We start from the raw sequence: 23,220 nt of genomic DNA, 5'->3' as shown, positions 1-23,220 counted from the left end.
CAGCCTGCGCAGTAACTGAAGCAAACCTTGCTTTAATTGATGCTGAGCTTCCTGACTCTCTGAGCAACATAATTGCACCTTTTAAAAGTATTACGAACCTTTCCCTTAAAAGTAGCTTTTGCAATTTTACAAATCCATAATTGCAGCAGCAAAACATTTGCTCCTAGATAAGGACACTTGTGCAGTATTGGTAATTAGTTTGACCTGGCCAGATGCCTCCTGATAAGGCACAGCAGAGAGCTGTCATCTGTTATACTTAAGAATTTAATTCTCTTAAATTGTAGCACAGCATGTACATAGTAATAAGTCAGAAATTACCAATTGAATTGGATTAGGTTTAGTGGTACACTATGGTCTCATCTAGTCCATACCACTGAGAGAAGAAAACAAGTCCTTGTTCTGCTTATGCTGACACATGATTTAGCTGGCTTTTATTCCCCTTTCAATTCCTCTGCTTTCTTTGCAGACATTGCACAACCTCTGTCCTCTGTGGATGGTTTTCACGTCATTGCAACCCCCTCACTTTCTTTCAGTTGACATCCTTCCCCTTTTCAATCAGGCTCTGCTATCAGAATCAATATTCCTTTTTCGTATGGATAAAGTAGCATCATCTCAAGCCTTGCCACTCTTCTACAAAACCATCATAAACAGTTTAAAAACAAAGAAGCATGACCCAACTTTTTCATCTTCTTGAAACCAGGTATTAGTTTGGGGACTGTTCTTCCAGACCTGTCCTTGCAGCTTGCTGCCTGCCAAAAGTGCTTCCCAGAAACAGGGCTGGCAATATAAGCCACTGGACATGAGGCTTTGTGTCCCTTCTTTCTTTCCCATGAGGTCAGGAGAGAAGTGGTGCTGCCCAGGGCAGCTTGTTTGTTGTCAGTCAGACCATGCTGCATTTAAAGGATTTTTATTGTCTGATGGCATCTTTCGTGTGAGAAGCTCTGTCCCAAGCTTCTAGTGTGAGCTGGTTTTTATGGCTACCTCAGTGCTCCATCTGGCTTAAACTGTCTGTGAGCAGAGCCAGCCTGGGAGCTCTGTTTTAAGGAGCGGTAAACCATTGGCAGCATGTATGGATGTAGACTTGATTTTTAATCTTAAGGGTTACTGTACATGTGTTTTTGAGGAGGAATTAGGGCTTGTGAAGAAGGAGGACGTGGGCATAGGGGTGGCTTGTTCTTGCCAGGCTGGTGGCCAGCAGAGCTGGGAGGAGGTGGTGAGTCATGGAGGGCCGTGGCCACACTGGCAAAGCACAGAGCTCTTGGCACCTCTACAGAGGAATGTGGACCAGGGATGGGGGAAGATGCTTGTGTTGTGGTTTCAGAGTAAGTCATGTTAAGGTGAGTTTTGGAGGCAGGTTCTTGCTTAAACATGTTTAAAAGTCTGCAGCAAAAGGAGTTAGAGGAGAAGGGCAAGATGGGAGGTGAAACAAATAAACAATTAAAAGAGCAAGAGAAGGAGAGCTCAGGAGTGAGTAACCAGTCAGGTTTTATGCTGGATATAAATTAACTGGGATTTTATCTCTTGGATCTAAACTGAGTTGAAAATGAATCCTGATTCTCCCACTTGCTTTATGTATCTAAGATACCTCCACCAAGGGAATAATTTTAGGTACACCTCAGAGGAGAGGAGTAAGTCTTCTCTCTCACAGAAGAGAAGCAAGTAACATCTCTAAGATTTGAATCACACGCCTGAAAAGTCTTTTTTTCTCTCTCTTGTTGATTAGAGAGCTAATTGATCAAGTTGGGAGACATCTGGGCCACAATCTTGCTTGTTTCTTAAATGCTTATTAGTTGCAATGAAGTGATTTAGATTTAATTAGAGTAAGATAAGGTGGGGTGTTTGGCTTACTTTTCAATTTCTTGTTTAAGATGTTTGCTCATGATAGACTGAAGTCACCCAAACACCACATGGATGGGATGTGGGCTGAGGTTTGCTGTGACTCTCACCAGAGATCGTTTTTAGCCTCGTGTGTGAGGAGATGGGTGCGCAAGTGTATAATGACAGCAATGAGCAATTGGGATTAAAACGAGTTAGGACTGAATTTGCCATTCCTAAAGGCTGGTTGTTTTGCAGGATGAAATCAATTTTGCTGATCTGTTGCTGGTTTCTAGGTGCCCTGAGTTCTGGCACATAAACTGTGTTTAGCCCACCACTAGCTGGTTTAGGGAGGAATCAATGTTAAAAGCAACATGTGTTTGTAGTGCTGGAAGGCTCCCATTCTTCCTCTCTCCAAGTAAATTTATGTTCTTTTCTATGAAACAGCTGAACATGTGGGTTTTGAGTGGAACTTTTTTCCAACAGCAAGGCATAAACAAGCAAACAGGATGAGAGAAAGGGATCCTTCTGAATGTCAGTGCTGCTTTACCATGGGTAGGAGAGAAACTCGGGAGTAACTACTGATGAAAAATATTATGTTTTCATGTTCTTTTACTGCTTGGAAAGATTTTGAAGAAAATCCTCAGACTGTAACTTGTAAGATCAGCCTGTTGTCTTAAAAGCTGATTATGTGTAAATTTAATTATAGAGAGGTCTTCTGAAGTATTCAGGCTATATTTAAGATAATGAAGTTTTGTTCCTTAATCTAATTTTGGCTTCCATCTGGAAGAAATTAAAAATCCAAATCACGCATCATTTCAGTCCTTAAAAATGTCTCATAACCTGATTTACTGTCCTAGCCTGTGCCTTGGACATAAACAAGTAGCTGGGTCAGGGGATGGTGGAGCATGGGATGCAGGGGTCCCATGCCATGCTGATCTGGATTTCTGCCTTGCTGTCTATAAGCCTGATGCTTAAGGGATATTTATTTTATTAGACAAACGTATCCTTTATTGAAAAGGATATAGTCCTTCTTAAAATAGCTTTTTGTTTTAGGTTTGGAATTTGAAAAAAATCTAAGCACGGAGTCCAGAGTTCTGTGAATTTCTGACCATTTTAATTCTACATTTAATCTAGTTTTCATATGCTAACAGACATAGTTTCTTTCTTTTCTGCTATCCAGGCGACAAGACTTCATGGTTGGAGAAACTCAGTTTAAGTTTTCCTGCTCTACTAGCCCAAGTCATTCTGTCCTCCCTGGTATTTGTACTGGTGCCAGTTTCATGGGTCACCACAGAAGGTTAATATTTGCTAATGGCAATTTGCTCTGGGTTTATGGTGCTATAAGACAATACTTACTGAATGCTGCCTGATTGCAGCCCACAGCATAATGCTAGCTCAATCAGTGTCCCTGTGTATTCTCTCCACTCACTCATGTGCTCTCGTTGCTGTAAAGACTCCCTTTCTTTCTTTTCCTTGCTGCTGGAAGGCCATTTTGTGTTATTATCACAATGTTAAGAGCAAAGACTTTTATCTAGCATGTTCCTATTCCTTTTACAACAGATGGCCTACAAATATGAACATTAGTTCTGCTGCCTCTGCATCTGAATGGTTTTCTTTCCCTTTTTCCAGGTGCAGTATAAGAGGAAAGATGTTTTCCCGACTGAGAGCTGCTACCACTCCCTGTGTGATGGCACGTCGCAGCGTGCACACGAAAGAGAAGGGCAAGCCACTGATGTTAAACCCAAGAACAAACAAGGTTGGTACTGTATGGTTATCAAATACCTTATCTTCATTCGGTAATTGTCCAGTGGAGCTTGGTCCAGGGTTAAACCACCTCCTGCAGGTGTACTGGGACGCAGCCAAAAAAGGGTACAGAAGAAAGAGGAGTCAGCGATCATTTCAGGTTTACTACCTGGATGCCTACAGTACAAGGACTTCCAATAACACCTTCTGCTTCTGTCAGCCTGTGCCTCCCCTTGTTTGCTATGGTTTACGCAATCAGTACTGCTCCTTCCTTGTGCCAAATGAAGAGTTGCTGATTCTTGCTGATTACTGGCTTAGGTTTTGGGACTGGTTGAATTCAAGTAAAGCTTTAGCAGTTAAAAAGTCTTATTTCATAGTCTGCAAAAGTTAATTCTGAATTCAGTCTTGCTTGTGATAGAAAGTGTTACCCTCTTTGTCCTAGTCCTGGCTTTTTCCTGCAACACTGTGATTGGGACTGAGCCATATGAATAAGAAACATCCCTATGCAGAGAGTTGGACTGAAAGCATCTAAAAATAAACCTTGAATAGAGCTGGGAGGTAGAGACGTTAATTCCCTGCATGGGGAGGAGCTTCTCCTAAGAAAGTAACATTTTTTTTTTTCACCCTTCACAAAAAAATTCATATTTCCACAAACCCATTCCTAATCTCTTTGTTTTATTTCCTGTAGTAGCAGTAGCCTTCAGGAATCTTCAGGAATGTGCAAACTAAAACTAGTAAGAAATGAGATGAGAGCTTTTGGTAGCTCATCCAAGATGTTGAAAATAGCCAACAAAGGTGACAAAGCTAGCCTCCCCTGGCAAGGTATTCCCTGAGCAATGGAGCTATGGAAGCTGTACTTCCATAGTTCTGTCTTGTGTTAGTAATGTCTGCCTTTTTGCTCCTTCTCCATTCTCTGATTTTTATTCCCCTCCGCTTTCCTTTAACACTTTATATTTCCTCTTCACTGTTAACTTTCTTGCCTTCCTTTTCTGCCCATGGCCCTGACTCCTCCTATCCCCTTGTGTTCTTAGCTCCATCCCATGCCCTGTTTGCCTGCATGCAAAGAAGATGCGCTGCTATAAGCTGGCCAGCTGGCAAGCCAACCACATAACCCCAAGCCTTTCTGTCAGCAGAAGGGCTAGGCTGGCTCTTTCCCCTGCATGGCAAATGTTTTTTGTCCCTCTCATGTCCCTGCCTCTCTTTTTGTCAGAATTAGATGTTGGCCAGTGGGCTCAAAATACCCATGGAGGATATTAAGCTAGAAACTGAAGGCTGTATCTCCTTGTGTTCTGCCTTTAACAACAGGGAGAATTGCTCCAGTGTGCCTTTTGGCAAGCATGATTCCGTGTCCTCAAGAGAAAAGAAGAGGACAAGATGTAGACCGGCAGTCATGTTTCTTTCTGTTTCTTGTGTGACATGCTTAGATACTGCATGAATGCCGGTTATAGAGAGCGTGAGCTGTAGAGGTTAGAGACTGGCTGACTGCAAAAGTGAAATTGGGATTGCTGTGTCAGGGAAGGAGAAAAGAGCAGATTGGTGTGATTTGTCAAGATCAGATTATCTCAAGTCTTTTCTGAACTATAAACACTTTGACATGCCAGTGGAAATCGTTTCATGCCCTGTAAGCTTTTCCAAGGCTGATTATGCAACAGTATTCAGAAACAAGAACAATAGGTTATTTCTTACTGTTTTTATGGTGGTGATATTACTTTAATTTTTATTACTTTTTTTTTGAGCCTGGAATTCTCTGGTGGACTGAGGACATTGCAGTATTTATGGTTTGGGTTTTTTTGAGGAGGAACAGGGAAGATCAGAGAGCTGCTGACTAACAGCAGTTTAGTTTTCTTGACTTCTGAATATCTCCAAGAAATGTTACTTGTGAGAGGTGAAAAACTTGTCATATTTGTTTGGCTCTGTTGTGTCAGTCTGACTTTAAGGCTGACACCTGTTTGAATGGATCTGTTAGCTAGTTAAGTGATCCTGCTTGAGACAAGATGCAGTATCTATATAGAGACCTGTTTTGGAAATTCAGCATAGAAATAAATGATTGACTAAATATGCAAAGTACTTTACCCCTTGTGCTTTTCTTGTCCCCAGTGCCTCATGTGCATATATGTGTATCATACATATACAGGCACAGATAAAGGGCTTTATCTCTTGCTGGCAGCTTTTTGAGATTATCATTTTTAGCTGTTGATGTTTAGCTTTTACAGTCCCCATCAGCTGTGCAGAACATTTTGTCTTCTGTTATTATGTGGGCCCTAAAATAAGAACTGCAAGATGGCAGCATCAGTAACAGAAAACCACCCTTCCCCTTGTGCAAATTGATCTGCTCTTGGGCTGTGCTATAGGAGTGTCTTTTTTTTCTCTCATCATTTGTGTTTTTAATTCTTCTCTTTTCCATCCTTACCTGTCTTTTGCTTGTGCATACTACAGCTGCATGAGCTGGTTTGGTGTTTTATGGTTCCATGATGCTTGATTTCAGCTCTGTGGCAGGGATTCAAGTTACAGTTAATTGGCTTCAGGACCTTTTATTCTGCTGAAGATCCCCTGCTGTGACAAGCCTGTTGGATGCTTAGAACACTGTTAGGACAATCTCGTTTGTTTAGTACTGGCAATTAAATTAGTACTTATATTGTGGTAATGCTTCAGATTCTCATTCAAGGGTCAGGATTTATTCTTCCAGCACAAAACATGATGCATGACTACATCATCCCTGACCTTGGCAATGTCCATTCTGCCATATAGAGTGCCATCATTATGTCTTTGTCTTCACTAGAAATACATAAGCTGTAATACCATCTGTATGTTTGCTTTCTGTGTGCTTGCAGCAAATTCGTGGCACTTAATAATTTGTGACACTTTCTGTGTTGGTGACTTTTCTACCTCGTGGCATCAGTTCTTATTCTCTAAGTGTGTGACTGTTTTGTACGGTTGATTCCATTACCCTTTTCTGTCACTCTGTTTCTCAATACTGTGTGGTTATGTCATTCTTTAATATCTTTCTCCTGTACTGACAATGCCTCTCAAGCAGCCAACATCTTTAGGACGTTGCATTAAACACGCATGTATGCATACATATTTTATGTATGCATGCATATGCTTGGGCACGTATGCATGGGATTACATGGTAAGTCTTTTTAAAAAGAAACCATATAAGGAAGAAATTCTTTACTGTGAGGGTGGTGAGGCACTGGAATGGGTTGCCCAAGGAAGTTGTGAATGCTCCATCCCTGGCAGTGTTCAAGGCCAGGTTGGACAGAGCCTTGGGTGGCATGGTTTAGTGTGAAGTGCTCCTGCCCATGGCAGGGGGTTGGAACTGGGTGATCTTAAGGTCCTTCCCAACCAAAACCATTCTATGATTCTATATCACAAGTGGCAGTTTAACCCCAGACCGATTCATGAGGAACTGTCCCAGTGTCTGTCTTCCATATGGGTGCTCATCTTCTCATATGTTGTGTTTAGCTAGACTACTAATCACAGTTTCATCTGTGTTCATCCCCCACATTTTCAGCCCAATTTATTTTCCTGTATGCCTTAATGAATACTTCCAGAAACTCTTGACAGATTCCTTTTGTATAAAGAATCAGTTTCCTTAAGAAAATGTATGTAACCTCACTGACTTTAGGTAAATATTCAAACTGTGTTTCCAATTTGGAATAAAAAACAAAATAAAGAAACCCAACCCAAAGTTAAAGCTACTTGGACAAAACAAATAAGATAGGACAAGAGAATGTGCAGAAATATAATATGAACTTGAAGATCTAAAAGCAGATTGTCCTTTCCACTGCCCTTTCTCACCATGCTGTTTTTTGACACATTTGATTTCTTTTATTTTAATACTTTTCAGACTGTGTCGGTTGGGTCGAGCAGCCAGGGTGTGGAATACACAATGCCCATCTGCCTTCCTGGAGAAAGCAAGATAGGCAGGATGTGGAGAAGTACTTCAGATGATAATTGTCATGTCGCTAGGAAATGCAGTGCTTGAAATAATACCGTTTCTGATCGGTTGCAAAGAAATATTCTAGAAGGCAGGAAATGGATAGAAACTGCTTTTATCAGCTTCCTTGAGATCTGCATGCTTTTAGAGGGAATTAAATGTGGAAAGATGGACCTGTTTAACCAGCTTTTATCATCTGTCTGAAAAGGTGCTATAGGTGCCAAAGGTGGTAGGTTGTATTGCACCTCGTTTTACTTAGATCAGCTGTTCTGCTCAGGACTTGTGAGCTGGTGGATGGAGGAAGGAAGGAAACTGTTTTTGCTTTTATTTTTTTTTGGCTTTGGGTTTTTTTAGTTGTAGGATTAATGCCATTAAAGGGGAACAAAAGCAATGTCATCTGCTCAGTTAGAAAAACAGCAGCTTAATGAAATGTCTCTGAGGTGCTCAGGGATGCTATGTGATGAACCATTTCAGTCATCATGCACATGATTTGCAAGGTACAGCTTTACCATAACTGTCGGTGCTTGGAAGCAAACCCTGGGGAGGCTGTATGACTTTCTTCCCAGTGTGAAGGCTGTTTCTGATTTTTCCCCATTTTCTGCAGGGGGAATGCTTTTAGTTGAAGCCACGTCAGTAGTAAATGAGAGCTACTGCAGGCAGCAGCCAAAGTGGCTTACATTTGGTTCCACACATACAGAGGCAGTACAAGAAGTGGTGGCATCTTTGCCTGCAGTGAGACGATGGGTTTTAAAGGCTGCATAACCTGGGGAATGTCTGGGTCATTTCATGGATCAGAAGGGAGTTAGATTGCTGTGTTCTATCAGCTGCTCCCTCCAGTATGTGTGTTACAAGTTTCTGGAAGAATAAAGGTACAAAATTGAGTTTAAAAGATGAAGAAGGAGAAATCAAAGGAGATTTGCATGCTGTCACTGTTCTCATAAACACAGAGAAACTTTGAATCTGTGGTTGAGATAGCAAATACACCTTTGATTTATATGCATGAACTTCATTAATTTGCAGTGGAGACATGTTGTGCAGTCGTGAACTTTGATTTATAAAAAGGAAGCAGAGTTAAGAGAAGCAGCCCACAATCCAGTGTAAAACCTGCTTTATTTTAAAAATGTTTATGATGCTACTTCAAAGACCATGATATACTGCTGAATATAACAATGATTAGAAGTTACATGAAAACCATTTGATTATATCTCCCCTGTGAAGTAGGCTAATTCATTTCCCAAACAGAGTGTTTGGATATATTCTGATTTACATTTTTATGAGGGGTTTGGAATGAGGTTTTTGTTATAAACGGTACTGGTTTGCAAGATGCTTGGGGACATTTATGGTATCAGTTAAAAGTATCCCCTCCTTTATATATATATGTATGTGTGTGTGTATATACGGCTGCAAGACTTTGCAGGTGAGGAAAAAATTATCGCCACTAGTACTTCCCTGCCTAGAAATCTCTCAGTATTACTTACTCAGTGGTGCTATAAAAATCGTGCTTGCAGGATTCAGGTCTCCTGTTCACCTTCATGCAAAGCAACTAGAATTTTTATATGCTGGTATTTATAGCACCACTCACTTTGTGTAGTACAGCCCAGCTGTTATGGCCAAAGTGAGGTCCTACTGCCAGACACACAAAAATGGATTAAAAGCACAGTAGTGGTGATCCTGTGTGAGCTTGTCTTCACTAAATAACTGTCAACACTTCATTTTTTTTTTTTCCTCATGGCAGTACATCAGTTTTCTTGCAATTAATTTGTCCACGTGCATTAATTTATTCATTTGTGGTCTTTGAAGTGTGCTGGGTTTTCTCTGAGATGCGTTCCTTGCTTTGTCTGTCCTGCCTTGGAAAGGACACCTGATTTTTCTGAGCTATAAAGAGGATTAAGGGGCCTAATCAAAGTGAAAGTCAGTGCATAACGCTCAGAGAATGGACACTGTGGGTCAAAGGAAACAAAAAAGTGATCCCTGTGACTTAAACCCACGTCATTACAGCATTTCAGCATTTAATCCCACTGGAAACCAGTGAGGATTTGGCTCTTAAATAGGTGCTGGGATCCTTTGAGAACATCAGTCCCACTGCTGTGAATTGCTGAGTGCCTCCAGATTCACTGGGAACTGATTGCTGGTGCTGTCAAACTGTACTGACCTTCGCAAAATGAAGAAATGTGTAATTCTGCAGCTCCTGGGCATGCTAGTTTAAGGAAGATCCTGCAAGGTGCTGTATAGGGAATAAGCCACAATCCCAAATCCAAAACAAGAGGTGGCTGGTGTTTACAGATGAAGACAGTGAATGGGAATAGAGCAAGTGTTGGAAGGGCTGTGGGTTTTTATAGTGCTGCTCTGGACAAAACTTGCACTGTTTTATTTGGAAAGAAGATTAGATTTCTGTGTGGAGGCTGATGGCATTTAGATTCCTGAGTTAGGCCTGGGCAGAAATTACAAGCATCTTTTAATGTGGTACGATCTAATTGTCCTGTAAATAAAGCTGGAAATACTTAGTACCACTTAAAAATTCACTGTGTTTAATGTTATTTTAACACCAGATAACACTGATAATCCAGGTTGCCTGTAGGCTGGGAACAATGTGAATAAACCACATAAAGATGGGTTCTGCTTAGTGCTGACCTCAGGGCTCATTTGATATTAAGGACCTAGACAGTTTAAGGTCAGTGTGCAGGGAAATTAAGGAAAAGCCATATCCCAGAGTCATGCTAATACGGGGAATTAGAAATTAGGTAGGCTTTATTTCTAAGGGACTTGAGAGTTGCTGATGGGGAGGACGTAGGTTTTGCTAGTGACATATTTCAGCTAGTTTAGAGTAAAATGTCAGTGTGGCCAGTACAGTAGCACTGAAGGGATTCTGGCCTTCGACATGCTAGTGCCATTAGTGGCTTTACTGGCCAGTGTTTATCTATTTTCTGAAAAGAGACTTAACTTGTTTTCTTTTTCCCCTTCTTAATATTGTAAGGCTTTTGGAATCGTTTTTGGTTTTGTAGTGGCTAAAGTAACAGTACTACAGATGTTTACCAGCTGTTCTCAGCTTTGTATTCTACATGACTTGCACTGCAAGTGCAAGTGTTCAGACGCTGGTTTTTTTGTCATCCTGAACTTCTCAAGGTGACAAATTAGGGGGTAGTTAAGGAAAAGGGGAGGATAGCTGGGACACTTTGGCATGGTTCGCTTCCATGCAACTTTGGAAGATGCATTTTTGTTCCCAGATAATGTTTCAGTATTTAATGTTTCCATATGCAGAAGAGAAACCAAGTAAATCCTTTGCAAAATAGGATATAAAATACAGCATTCAGTGTGCTCTTGTGTTTTTTTTCCTCATGCCAGTGCTGCTTGCATTGTTGTGTTCTCGGTGGAAATTCTGGATTATTCGATTCAGTTTCCAGAAAAAGAGTATCAGGTGGCTAAAGTGACTGTTATACCCAGCAAAAGACCAGCAGCAAGGGTAAAAAGTTCAGGAGCAAGCTTCATCTGAAATTTATTTACAGACAATGCTGGAAGAATGCTTGAGAATAACAATTACATGAGGACAGAAACCAGTGGTTTGCAGATGACTTGCAGAGAGTAGAAAAAGGATAAACTGAGTCCAGTATTTAATGTCAAATCTATTGTATGGAATAATTATTCAGTTGTGTATGTATATGTATTTTATATATACATTATATAAATTATTTTATCAGAAATACAAAGCATTGATCTACTTTAGGATTAAATATTTTTTACTAAGAAAGTATTTGTGATTGTTTTTTTGCAAAACACTTTGTTCTATTTTTTTTTCTTGCTAACTCTTCAACTATTATATTACTTTTGAACATAGTATAGAATTAGTACAGGAAAGCAGGTGGAGTGCTTGAATCACTTAATTCACGCTTGAATCAAAAACAATGGATATTAAATGTTATTTAAATAAAGAGAAAAATATGTAAAACCATTAAATATTTAATAATGTTTTTTCCTAAGGAGTAGTTATATTGGCTATAATCCATTCCAGTGTGCTGAATTACACCAAGTGTAGATGCTAATTTAGGGATTTTTTGTTAATGGGCACTTTCTACAAACACCTGTGAAAGTCTATTCAAACATAAACAGAGGTGCAAGTATATATATTTTCTAATCTGAATTTCTCTTTTATTCTAAAGTGAGAAAATACTGAATTCTTTCTGTGATTTTTTTTCTCCGATTTCAGGAAAAATTTGAGGTGTAATTGCAAGGCATAAAACAAACTTTAGAGAGCTTTTAGAAACCTTCCTTTTCAACTTGGCAGTGAGCATCTGCTTCCAATGTGGGGAAATGTGAGAGAATGTGCTGTTGGTTTTTAATCTGTCTGCTGTAGTAAACAAAGGAAGTGTGGTTTGGGAGCAGAAGTGCTGTGTCTTGTTCCCATCTCTCTGAAAACAGTGCAGCTACCAGACCCCTCCCTTTCAGATTCTGCTTTTGCTCGCAGATGGGTGCACAGCCGTGGCACAGCAAAAGGCTTTCGTGCTTTTTCAGCTCCCCAGTTCGCAAATATTTATTTAGTCATTTGCTGCACTGACCCAGTTGGATGAACTGAAATGAGGAAAGTTTACAGTTTGGAAGTGGCAAATTTAGAGCAGGGTCAGTTGTTGTGCAAAACGGAGTCAGCATTTTGAGACAGGTTGGCTGTGAATCCGGACTGGGATTAGTTAATGCCTTCCAAAGTTACACCCAGGAGTTAACTGCCCGTGAAGTGCCTACCAGTCTCTACTGGCAGGTAGCTCACAGGATTCTATTTTGTGTACTGAGTGAAAAGCCAGTTTTATTGAATGTTATTGTTAAATCATTTTAATTAGTCTTTAAATAACAATAAATTAAAGTCTTCATCCACCTTGAAACAGTGAAGAATGGAAATGGTGTGTTATTTGAGCAGTTTAACTCTTCTGAAATTTAATCTGTTAACAGATGAGGCTTTTTGGTAGTAGAAAACTACATCTGGAAACCAATAAATTAGTTCTAGCCCTAAGTAAAGAAGTCAGGTTTAATTGTGATCTCAATAGAAGCATTGGGGCAATTCAGTAACTCTGGGGTCTGGCTGGATTACTGAAGCAAATGGAGCAATGCATTTGAACCTCTGTGGACTAAATGTCACTGTAGTTGCAGGGACCAGGCTGGGTCTGACACATGTTCTTGATCAACCTTATGTTCCAATGAAAAGATTAAAGAAGCAGCTGTTATTTCATTTGTAAACCTTGGTCTGTCTGCAGTAGGATCTTTTAGTTGTTCTCCAGTTTCACAGAGGAAAATGCAGTCTGGCAAAGGGCATGAGGCCTCAGAGATGTGCAAAAGCTGTGGGCAGAAGGGATACACACATAGGATGAGGAGAACCCAAGCAAATACATCCAACCCATGCCTGCTGTGGCTCCTGCCATGACAAAAGAATGCAGTGGATAGTCAGAAATGGCAGATTATAAGTAGAAATGCTACTAGAAATGCTACTAGAAGAACCACTAATTACTTCTCACCTCCCTTGTTTTCAGGGTATGGCCTTCACATTACACGAACGACAAATGCTTGGGCTGCAAGGTCTTCTACCTCCTAAAATAGAGACACAAGACATTCAAGCCTTACGCTTCCATAAGAATTTGGCAAAAATGACTGATCCCTTGGAAAAGTAAGCACTCTCTGGCCTTGTTTTGTCATTAAATTGATGGAAATTGCTGTAAAATATTGCATGGGGATAACTAAACAAGGTTTCAGCGCCTCTTCTGGGTCTTTCAGTTGGTGGGGGTTATTTTCACTTTTGCACAGAAAACTGCTTTCATTGATCATGCATTCATCATGCGGCTAAATGAGGTTGAGAACTTCTTTCTTGTATTCCATAGTCATAAGATAATGAAGAATAATATGTGCACAAATTAGCCAGTAACAAAGCTGCAAACCTTGCTGTAATACGTACTGTGTTTCTGTAACATCTAAGGTTTGGGTGGCAGGTTGTTAGAGCACAGAACTGTTGAGGGGGAGAGGAGGGCACAGCTAGTACATGCTAGAAAAATATGTGAGAAAGAAGGTAAACCAAGGGTTCGATAATTAGGAATGAAAACCAGTGTTTATCTAGTTACTGCTAGAAAAGAGTTACAGGGTCAGAATTTTGAAACTCAAAATGTATAGTTTTTTTATATCATTTTTCTATTTAGCACACTAGTTTGGTGAAGAAATGTGGCTGTTTTTTTTTTTAATAACACAGTTTTAGCATCCTGTTACTGTTTTTATATATGTTTGTGTATACCTGCATGTAAAAATAAGCAGTCTCCTAACAGTGTGAGGGGAACTGGCATGGTTCGAGGCTTACTGAACCACAACAAAACTGTTTCTCATGAAAACCAAAGATGATTGTCAAATACGTCCATGTCGCTTGCTGTTCTGAAACATATTATGTCATCTGTATTGGCAAAGTGGCTGTAGCCTAAGATGAATCACTGGTTCATTATCTTTATGTAGCTGGGTCAGCAAGACCGAATGTGAATCAGTATGTGGTAGGTGAATTTGCAAAAATGTAGGTTTAGTTGGCACACCTGGGTAAGTCCTTCAGAATGAACTTTTGTTAGGAGTTAATCTGTATTACAACTGTGTTAATATCAAGATTAACAAGACCTTACTGTCAGGACCTTACTTTTTTGGATGAGAAATTCTGTCACTGGTATTTTTTAACAGTTACGAGATTCCCAGCTGCATCCTGTAATGAATCCATGGGTTGTCTTTTATCACAGTGCATGTTTACATGTATGGTATGTCATATCCAGTGGTCTTATTTCAGCTTTTCAGTTCTGCTGCTCTCTCTTTTCTAGCTTGTGTTTAGTACTCAAAGTCTTGAGTGGAAGCAGTGATTTTATGCAGAAAGAACACAGAGCAAACCTGTTTTTTGCTTTGACATTTTTCACATTGTTTTAAGTAAGCTTAAGTGTGAAACAATAAGTGACTTTTATTTTCCTATTTGCTTAATTTCAGGTATATCTATATAATGGGAATCCAAGAGAGAAATGAAAAATTATTCTATAGGGTATTACAAGATGATATCGAGCGGTTAATGCCAATTGTATACACTCCAACAGTGGGCCTCGCCTGCTCCCAGTATGGCCACATCTTCAGGAGACCAAAGTAAGAACAACATATATATACTGCTGCTACTTTCAGTGCCAGTTTTTCTTAGTAGTTGCCTGAGGTGTGAAAATGTTTTATTTCATTTTCATTGGAATTCAGGTATGCAGGACTTGTGCCAATTCAGGCAGTAAATGTTTGCTATAGTGTCTCAAGACCTGGGTTATACCAGAAAAAGTACATTTGAAAATGGAACTGGTAATGTGTCACATAAATATGACAACTGCAGGGCTTCAACTCCCTTCCAGCTTTTTCTAGATGCCTGCCATGGATGCAGTCATGCACTTCGCTCATTAAGAGAGAAACAACAATATACTTTATTGATATGACAAAGTTCAATGGTAAATGCAAACAGTGGTTTAACAAGATTCAATGCAGAAAAGATTATTTACTGTATAGAGGACGTGGTCAGAGAGAACTGTCAGGGAGGTCCTTCTGTTGAGTCATAAGATTCAGACAGGACCCCCTTACTTTCTAAACTCCTCAGAGAGGAGTCTAGGTACAGCTGGTCATCAGTTTATGTCCACAGGATTGTATGTGTGCAATCAATCCTTTATATCCCTTATTTAAAAAATAAGTTTTTTATGTTTAGCATGCTGTTAATCACTTACTGAGGATCTGTTGTGGTAAGGAATCTCTCAGCCTCGGGGAGTAACATTGAGAGGTATTCCTGTTCAAGGGAAAATCCTGGAGTACAGCCTGCTGCTGTGCAGGAGAGCTCCACAGGCCCCGGCTGCTCACTGCTTATAGAGTGAGACGACTGACTGGTAGTCATAGCTGTGTACTAGCAAGAGGTCTGGATCCGTGTTCCTGACACTACTTGACCACCAAAGACCAGAGTAAGCTGGATGCCGCAGCCATCACAACCCCTGCTGGTGGCTATGGTTTAAGCAGGAGGGAGCATGCTGCCAACAGCGTGGGCTGTATTTGCTTGCCATGACTGTATGATGTGTATGCACTGGAGAAGGGTCGTTGCAACAGTTGGTGATATCTGGTGGCACTACTACAGAAGCAACTGTGACAATACCAAGCTTTTGGCATTTCAAAAATGGTAGCTTGCCAATTAATTGGATTAAATGGGGGAGCACGTGGCAATGCCATACAGCTCCTAATTCCAAGGAGAGTGCTGTGGCTTTCTTCAGCTCTCAAAATCTCATCTGAGTCTGAGGAGCTGTACCAGAACGGAGCATTTGAAGGGAAATGCAGACTTAAAGGGATTTCTGGAGGTCATCCACTCTCACCCTCTGTTCAGAAAGGGTAACTTCAAGTAGATTAATTGGAGATATTCCCCTGTGCACCCCTGCACGGGGGCAGAAATACAAGAGCACGCACACCCATACAGCAGTTTTGCTGGAGGAATCTCAGGCTAATTGCAGCTCAAAGCTGTCACTAAAATCTTCAGAGGGCTGGACAGGCCAAGGGGAATGGCTTTAACCTGCCCGAGGGGAGACTGAGATGAGCTCTGAGGCAGAAGCTCTTCCCTGTGAGGGTGCTGAGGCGCTGGCACAGGGTGCCCAGAGAAGCTGTGGCTGCCCCATCCCTGGCAGTGCTCAAGGCCAGGTTGGACACAGGGGCTTGGAGCAAGCTGCTCTAGTGGAAGGGGTCCCTGCCTGTTGGAGGGGCTGGAATTGGATGAGCTTTAAGCTCCCTTCCAACCCAAACCAGGCTGGAATTCTGTGTTTCTACTGGTGGCAAAGTGTCTCAGTGCTGGAGACCTCTCATGATGTTCTTGCAGAGCAGCACAGATTTCTTGGGTGCAGGAGCAGAGGCCAGCAAGCAGTTGGAAGGATGCTGCCAAAGCAGAAAGTGAGACTTGGCTTGTGGTAGCTCAATAGGCTGTTGAATGCAGATAGTCCCCGTATTAAAGCTGTGCTGCTAGGAGTCAGCTTTCAGTTACTCTGGCACAGTACATACGCTTGGCTGGCATCAGGTTGGGTTCAGCAGTGACTTCAAAACAACTATTCAGGCTATTCAGCTCTGTGTTAAGGCAATCAGTTCAGACTGCAGTCGTATCAGCTCATTTCCATGGCACTCTCACTGCAATTCCAGGTATATTTCTGGAGTCCTCTAGAAAGCTTGCCGGCTTTAGTGCTGGATTTAGGGCTAATCCTTCACTGCCATGAGGACTCGGCTATGTAGTGCAGCTGCTGTGGTAAAAACAGTAAGAAACTCATGGGTTTGCTCCTGATCTGGGGCAGGGGATATGAAAGATGCGCCTTTAGTTCTTACTTTCTTCCTTTCCTCTTCCACACCTCTCTGTGTATTATAGACCAGTTTAAAACTTGTGCCAATCAAGAAGTTGTCTGTATTAAGAAGGAGCAGCATGGTCTGGAATTCAGGATCTCCCCCCCTTCTTTCTGAGAACAAGCACTTTCCCAGTGTTGGTGATTTATCTTGTTACCACCTCTGCTCAGCCTTTCATGCCCCTTTTCCGCCTAAAAACAGAGGGCTTGCTCGAGCAGAAATACAGACACTTCCCTTCACCTGTTCTCCTTTCTGCTGCTTTTTCTCGGCTCTTATGTTACCCCCGATGAAGAGTCAGCAGGGGGAAGCACTGTTCTTCTGGTCTTGCAGAAGACTATGCTCAGTCCCTGTCTTTGTTGTCCCTTTCTTTTCCCTCCCCTAACCTTTTGTAATATCATGGATGGAGATTCACTAAGGAAAAGCCAGGCTTAGGACCATGTTCCCTTCTCATATCCTTAGAGGGGAGTGTAGATTCTGTCCTGTCTGATGCTAACACCAGAGGTATTTTGCCCTCGAGGAGTATTAAAGGTGATTATCTGTAGTAGTGTAAAATCCAGGTAGCATCAGGAAAACTGTTTTCTCTGTGCTCTTATTTTAGAGTGTCAAAGTACAGACTTCCATGTTAGAAATTGTCCTTTGAGTGATATATGTCTGACTGTGCTTTTGATTTTAAGCAATCTCTTCTGTTTGACATTGAGCTTTATAAAGCAAGGTGAAATTTCTGACTGTTACCGATAAATTATTTCTGGGTTTGTTTTTTTTTGTTTCAGAGGATTATTTATTTCTATCTCAGACAGAGGCCATATAAGGTCAATTGTGAACAACTGGCCAGAGAATGACGTTAAGGTACTGACACTGTTTAATATTTTTCCTGGTTTTTATTTAATCTTAGTTAAGTTTCTTAAGATTTGTCACCTTTTGATGGAATTGTAAACACTGAACAATACATCCTTGGCTGTTTGACAATGATGGCAAAATGCACCTAATGAAGATGAAGTGTACCTTGAAGAACAGTGTTTTATCCTAAATATGAGGTTTGTGGTTTGAGTAAATGGTGATGATGAGAACTAGACTTGCCAAATGTTTTATTTCACTTCTTTATTCCACCTTTTGGGGAGGGGTTGGGGAATGCACCTCTAGGTCTTTTTTACTGTGTTACATAGCAGTAGAAGAAGTGCTGTTGTCCTCAGATTAGGACAGAGAAGTGGTAGTTTAGAGGCCCACATTTTGCCATTAAGTCCTCTATGGCCCAGTTGAGTCAAGAACCATGAGGAGATGAAGTGAACAATAGTTACAGAAATCTTTTGATGTCTGGATTATTTACAAATGGAAATAATAAAGCCAAGTTACAAGCTGCAATTCCATACAGCAGCTTGGATTCTTCCCACTCAGTGGGTTTTGGCAAAGAAAAAGCATAGCAGATTCTAACATTAAGCTTTATTGCTTCAAGTAAAATATTCCTTGTAATCTATTTCTTGATTGTGCAAACATACGTGAATTTTTGCTGGTATTGCTCTAAACTTTATGAATTTCAGTGATCATGTGTAATTTCACCTCCTTTTGTTTTCAGGCTGTTGTTGTAACTGACGGAGAAAGAATATTAGGTCTCGGAGATCTAGGTGTGTATGGGATGGGAATTCCAGTAGGAAAACTGTGTTTGTATACAGCCTGTGCAGGAATACATCCGGATAAATGCTTGCCTGTGTGCATCGACGTTGGAACTGATAATACAGTGAGTTTCACTGCACTTTGCCTGCCCTAAGTTATCCCTATGAAAAGTATTCAAGAGTATTTAGTCCTGTAAGAGAAGATATTTATTTGAATACTTTTGTTAAAGATAAAACCAAATATTTTATGTAAGGATAAATGATTTGGAATTCATTATGCTGTAAATATAAGTGACTGAAAAATACCAGTTGATTTGTCAGTGAAATATTGCATTTGGAAGTAATCTGAATGCTGCAACACTGTAAAACAGATGATCGGGTTGACCTGACTTTAAGAAGCTGGAAATGTGAATCAGATTTATTAAAGCAGTTTATTGTTCACAGTATTGATTTGTTCCATTTTAAAAGCAGCCATCACCAATCTCAAGTGCCAGCTGAAGTTACTGAGCATTGATATAGACTGGAGGCAGTTACAGTGGCTATATAAATGCAATATCTTTGGTGTGAAATGTGTTACTGTGAACTCTCATAAGTGGATATTGAGGAAGTGATTCATCCTGCTACTGTCTGATTTATTCTTTTTCAGACACTCTTAAAAGACCCATTTTATATGGGACTATACCAAAAAAGGGATCGCTCTCAGGTCTATGACGACCTAATTGATGAATTTATGGAAGCCATTACAGACAGGTATGACACTGAATATTCTTGCATGTAATATATCCAAAAGTGCTGGCAGAAGAAAACCCTAAGACGCAGTCCTTGTAACAGTCATTTAGGGAATAAGAATAGGACTAGAAGTCAAGAGGCATGGCTGTATGTCTGCCCCTGCAGTGATTTATCTCAGTGACCTGGAACATGTTGCTTGTAGTTATCTCTTAAGTACACAGAACAGAGATGGAGCTGTTTCAAACAGTGAAAGGCCTGAGGACAATCTCTTTCCAAAGATAAAAGATTATGTGCAGGATTTGTTTTAAAAGGATTGTACTTCTTGATGTGTCTGGTGATAGGAATATTTGCTGCGTTCTGTAGGTATGGCCAGAACACACTTATCCAGTTTGAAGACTTTGGAAACCACAATGCTTTTCGTTTTTTAAGAAAGTACAGAGAGAAATATTGTACCTTCAATGACGATATTCAAGGTACACCCTTTATGTTCCTTAATGTATATGTGGAAATTTTGCCTAAAGCCATAATCTGCCACAGAAATCTGTTCAGCTCACCTTAAATTTGTACTGCTTTCACAGGGACAGCTTCAGTGGCTTTGGCAGGACTGCTGGCAGCACAGAAAGCCATGGGTAAACCACTTGCAGAGCAGAAAGTGCTGTTCCTTGGAGCAGGAGAGGTGAGTTCTCTTAAGGGCTCTAGAGCAACAAGAGATTTAACTGTCTATTTTCTGGTTCTGTAGGACTCGTGGAGATTCACATTCTCGAATTCCGTTGCAGGACTTTTTATGTGAGGTCAGATGAAATACGTTAACAGAAGGGACTGCCTGCTGAAAGTTGACTATTTGAAAGGTGTTTAACATTTACAAGACTCAAGTTTTTCACTTTCTTACATGGGCTTGAAAAAAGCATCAATGACTTGTGTGTAGTTGAAGGGGAAAGTACGATAAAATTATAGTTAGTAAGAGAGAGGGAAAGAGCATCTTGTTAATTTTTGTAGCATTGGAGAGATGTACGTGGTGGTTTTCTTAGCAAGTTAAATCAGTAGCTGTTTGCAGCAAGTTTACTGGGGCAGCCATGTCAGGACCAGCACCATGCTTCTTGGTACATCAGTGAAATTGCTTCTGTGGTGCTGGCAAAATAACTTAATTGGCTGAAAATTTCTCCAACCAACCCGAGAAGGTCGTGATTGCAGTAACTGGCCAGTATTGTGTTGTTGCCCTGCTCTGCACTTCCCTATTTCTCCTGCCAGACTTAGCAGCATGTGCAGTAAGCCAAGAGAAGGGATGCGGAGGGAAGCACTGCCAGCACCTACTTTGTGCCCTCTGTCAGCAAGGCCTTTATCACAGGCAGCAGGAGCAAAGATGGGACTGGAAAGCAGCTGGGCACAAAACACTGTGCTATGGTTTCTTGACAGGAGGGCTCGCAGCACTAAATTATTGTTACTGTCTGGTTGGGCTGCTTTAATAGTGGCTGCTGAACTGGTACAGACATGGGGGCACAACACCCAGAAATGCTGCCTCTCTCTTGTGCTTGAAAACATGACACTGTTGATGCCAGTAGTCTGCCCCCATCTAGGGAAACATCACTTGTGTTTCAGAACTGGATTATTAAATGAGTTTTGTGGAGATCTTGCACTGGGTGGTGGTTGTGATTTGTGATGAGAAACCTTTTTTGTGAATTGTTAAAAATCCAAGTCCTTTTATCCTTCAGGCTGCACTGGGAATTGCAAACCTCATTGTTATGGCTATGATGGAAAGTGGTGTTTCTGCTGAGGAAGCCTATAGGAGAATATGGATGTTTGACAAATATGGTTTACTGGTTCAGGTAAGGGTGCACCATGCCTTGAAATACCACAGTACAGATGGACAGATGCTTTCTGTGTCTTCCTCACAAAAATAATCAACCTTTTATCTACAGGGCCGAGAACAAAAGGTTGATGCTAATCAAGAACCATTTACGCATCAGGTTCCAGAGCAGATACCAAAGACATTTGTGGAGGCAGTGAATGTACTTCGGCCTTCAGCTATAATTGGTAAGTAAGGTTATTTTTGATCCTGTGTCTCCATCATTCGGTTATTTGCTGCATTTGATTCACTGATGTGGCTCCAAGGAGGTTGGTGACAGTGATCTGCATTTCTGCTGGCGTAAGATGAAAATATGAGGTCAATTTTCCGCTTGAAAATACAGTGAGCTGCAGGTTAGCTCACAGTTAGTTCAGTGTTCAGTGAGCTCACAGTGCATCCTTTATTCAGCTGTGGTGCTTCTTCTGCATCTTGTGTCCGTGTTAACTGCTTCTTCTCATCCTTGTCCAGCTCGTATTAGACTTCCTTAGAAGACTGAGCATGTTCTCAGGGACTGCATGGCCATAATGAACTGAAATTGCAATGAAAGGGACTAAGAGTCAGGAAGGCAAAAATACAACCTTTTGTTCCCCAGACACATCCCCTACATCAGCAATAAGGGGACAACAGTCACAAACACCACATTTTCTGCTTTGCAGGAGTTTCCTAACTTGAGTAATTATATTTTTTCTGACCTTCCCTCCCTCTGGCCAGAATCTGCCAGCAGTATGTCTTGAAGGAGCTTGTTTCATGCTGCAGGTCACCTATACCTGTTATATTACTGACACATGTAGGTATTGATTTATAACTATGGCTGTCTGCAGAGGTCAGGTGGGATTACAGGTATTTCCTAATGCAACTCTGCAATTTCCTTTGCACGTGATTTATTTGGAAAATTGCAGTTCTTTAGCTGAGTAGCTTCCCTGAAGTCTATAGCCAGTGTACATGTACACTGTTTTTATGTGTTTGCACCTGTGTGTTTGGGTGTGGTGAGAAATACCAGCATGAAGGGAATGTGCATTGCACAGTTAACACCCAGCTAGGATGAGTCATCTGTGAAGAATATGTAGTTCCCACAGGGCAAAGTGTTCTTTGCTCATATTAATACAAAAAAATTATGTAAAATAGGCTTTTGGAACACATTAATTAGATGTTCCTGTGAAAATGAGAATTTTTAAGCAGCCAGAAACAGAGCAGTGCCTGGTTTCCTTCTCCTGCTGCTAGAAAAGCCTGTGATGCTTTGCTCTGAGTGGGAGACTTCAGGGTTGATAAGAACTTAATCTACAGTCACTGTCACCTGCCCTGAGGCAGACAAGTATTGATTCTATTTTTATGTGTTTCCATTTATTCCAGGAGTTGCAGGAGCTGGGCGGCTCTTCTCTCAGGATGTGATCAAAGCAATGGCCTCTATCAATGAGCGACCCATAATATTTGCACTAAGTAACCCCACAGTGAAATCTGAATGCACAGCAGAGGAAGCATATACGTTAACAGAGGTATGTGACGTTCAGAAATGTTGACCTATTGGCAACATTAGTGATGAAACTGTTTACCGACTGTGAGAATAAGAGAACTCAATTTATTTTTTTATTATTTGGAGTTACTGACATAATAATTCAGATCTTTCCTGTCTTCTGGCAAAAAGTAAATGGAAGTGATGTGAAAAAAAAGTCTTGATTTTTAAATAATGAAATTTTGCTTAAAAGCTCAAAATAGCCCAAATCTTTGTTATTACTTTTTAAAAGAATGACCAGTAGGTGCTGTTTTATAGCTTTACTCAATTAACTGTTTCCCACCATGCTTTTTAATTATTTTGGCTTTTAAAGGTGAGGCTTGGAGAAACCTGGTCTAGTGGAGGGCATCCCTGCCTATGGCATGGGGATGGGACTGGATGAGTTTTAGGGTTCCTTCCAACCCACACCAGTCTGTGATTGTATGATCTTAATACCGTAATAGAGACTAGGGAAGACCTGTAAAATGTGATGGCTGAATAAAATCCTTAAAGTAGGTAATGTCCTTGCATCAGTTCAGGAATTCTGCTTTGTACTTGGTCATTACCTAGTATCTGCAAGTCAGAACTTGTATCATTACCGTCATGACCCATGAAGACTGCTTCCTGTGCAGGAGTCAGTGGTAGCCCTATGTCCTTGTGAACCCCTCTCACAAAGTCT

General features: G+C 40.8%; 1 protein-coding gene across 3 annotated transcripts in view; it reads left to right on the top strand.

The window, feature by feature from the left end:
• ME2 (malic enzyme 2) overlaps nt 1-23,220 on the top strand; it is a 36,460-nt gene that overhangs the window by 3,488 nt on the left and 9,752 nt on the right. For all 3 annotated transcript variants that reach the window (XM_057405659.1, XM_057405660.1, XM_057405658.1), the window contains exons 2-12: nt 3,448-3,574; nt 13,012-13,145; nt 14,480-14,629; nt 17,644-17,719; nt 18,444-18,605; nt 19,127-19,230; nt 19,573-19,682; nt 19,788-19,885; nt 20,919-21,032; nt 21,126-21,240; nt 22,403-22,545. In XM_057405659.1, coding sequence (XP_057261642.1) covers nt 3,467-3,574; nt 13,012-13,145; nt 14,480-14,629; nt 17,644-17,719; nt 18,444-18,605; nt 19,127-19,230; nt 19,573-19,682; nt 19,788-19,885; nt 20,919-21,032; nt 21,126-21,240; nt 22,403-22,545 — 1,314 coding nt within the window. In that variant the 5' untranslated portion in view covers nt 3,448-3,466. The remainder of the gene's footprint in view (nt 1-3,447; nt 3,575-13,011; nt 13,146-14,479; nt 14,630-17,643; nt 17,720-18,443; nt 18,606-19,126; nt 19,231-19,572; nt 19,683-19,787; nt 19,886-20,918; nt 21,033-21,125; nt 21,241-22,402; nt 22,546-23,220) is intronic.

Source organism: Pezoporus wallicus, unplaced genomic scaffold, assembly GCF_028554395.1.
Source record: "Pezoporus wallicus isolate ANWC-B61680 ecotype Strahan unplaced genomic scaffold, APGP_CSIRO_Pwel_v1 scaffold_13428, whole genome shotgun sequence".
NCBI classification, from domain to species: domain Eukaryota; kingdom Metazoa; phylum Chordata; class Aves; order Psittaciformes; family Psittacidae; genus Pezoporus; species Pezoporus wallicus.
Note: the sequence above shows the minus strand (reverse complement) of the source record. Positions and strands in the feature narration are given on the sequence as shown.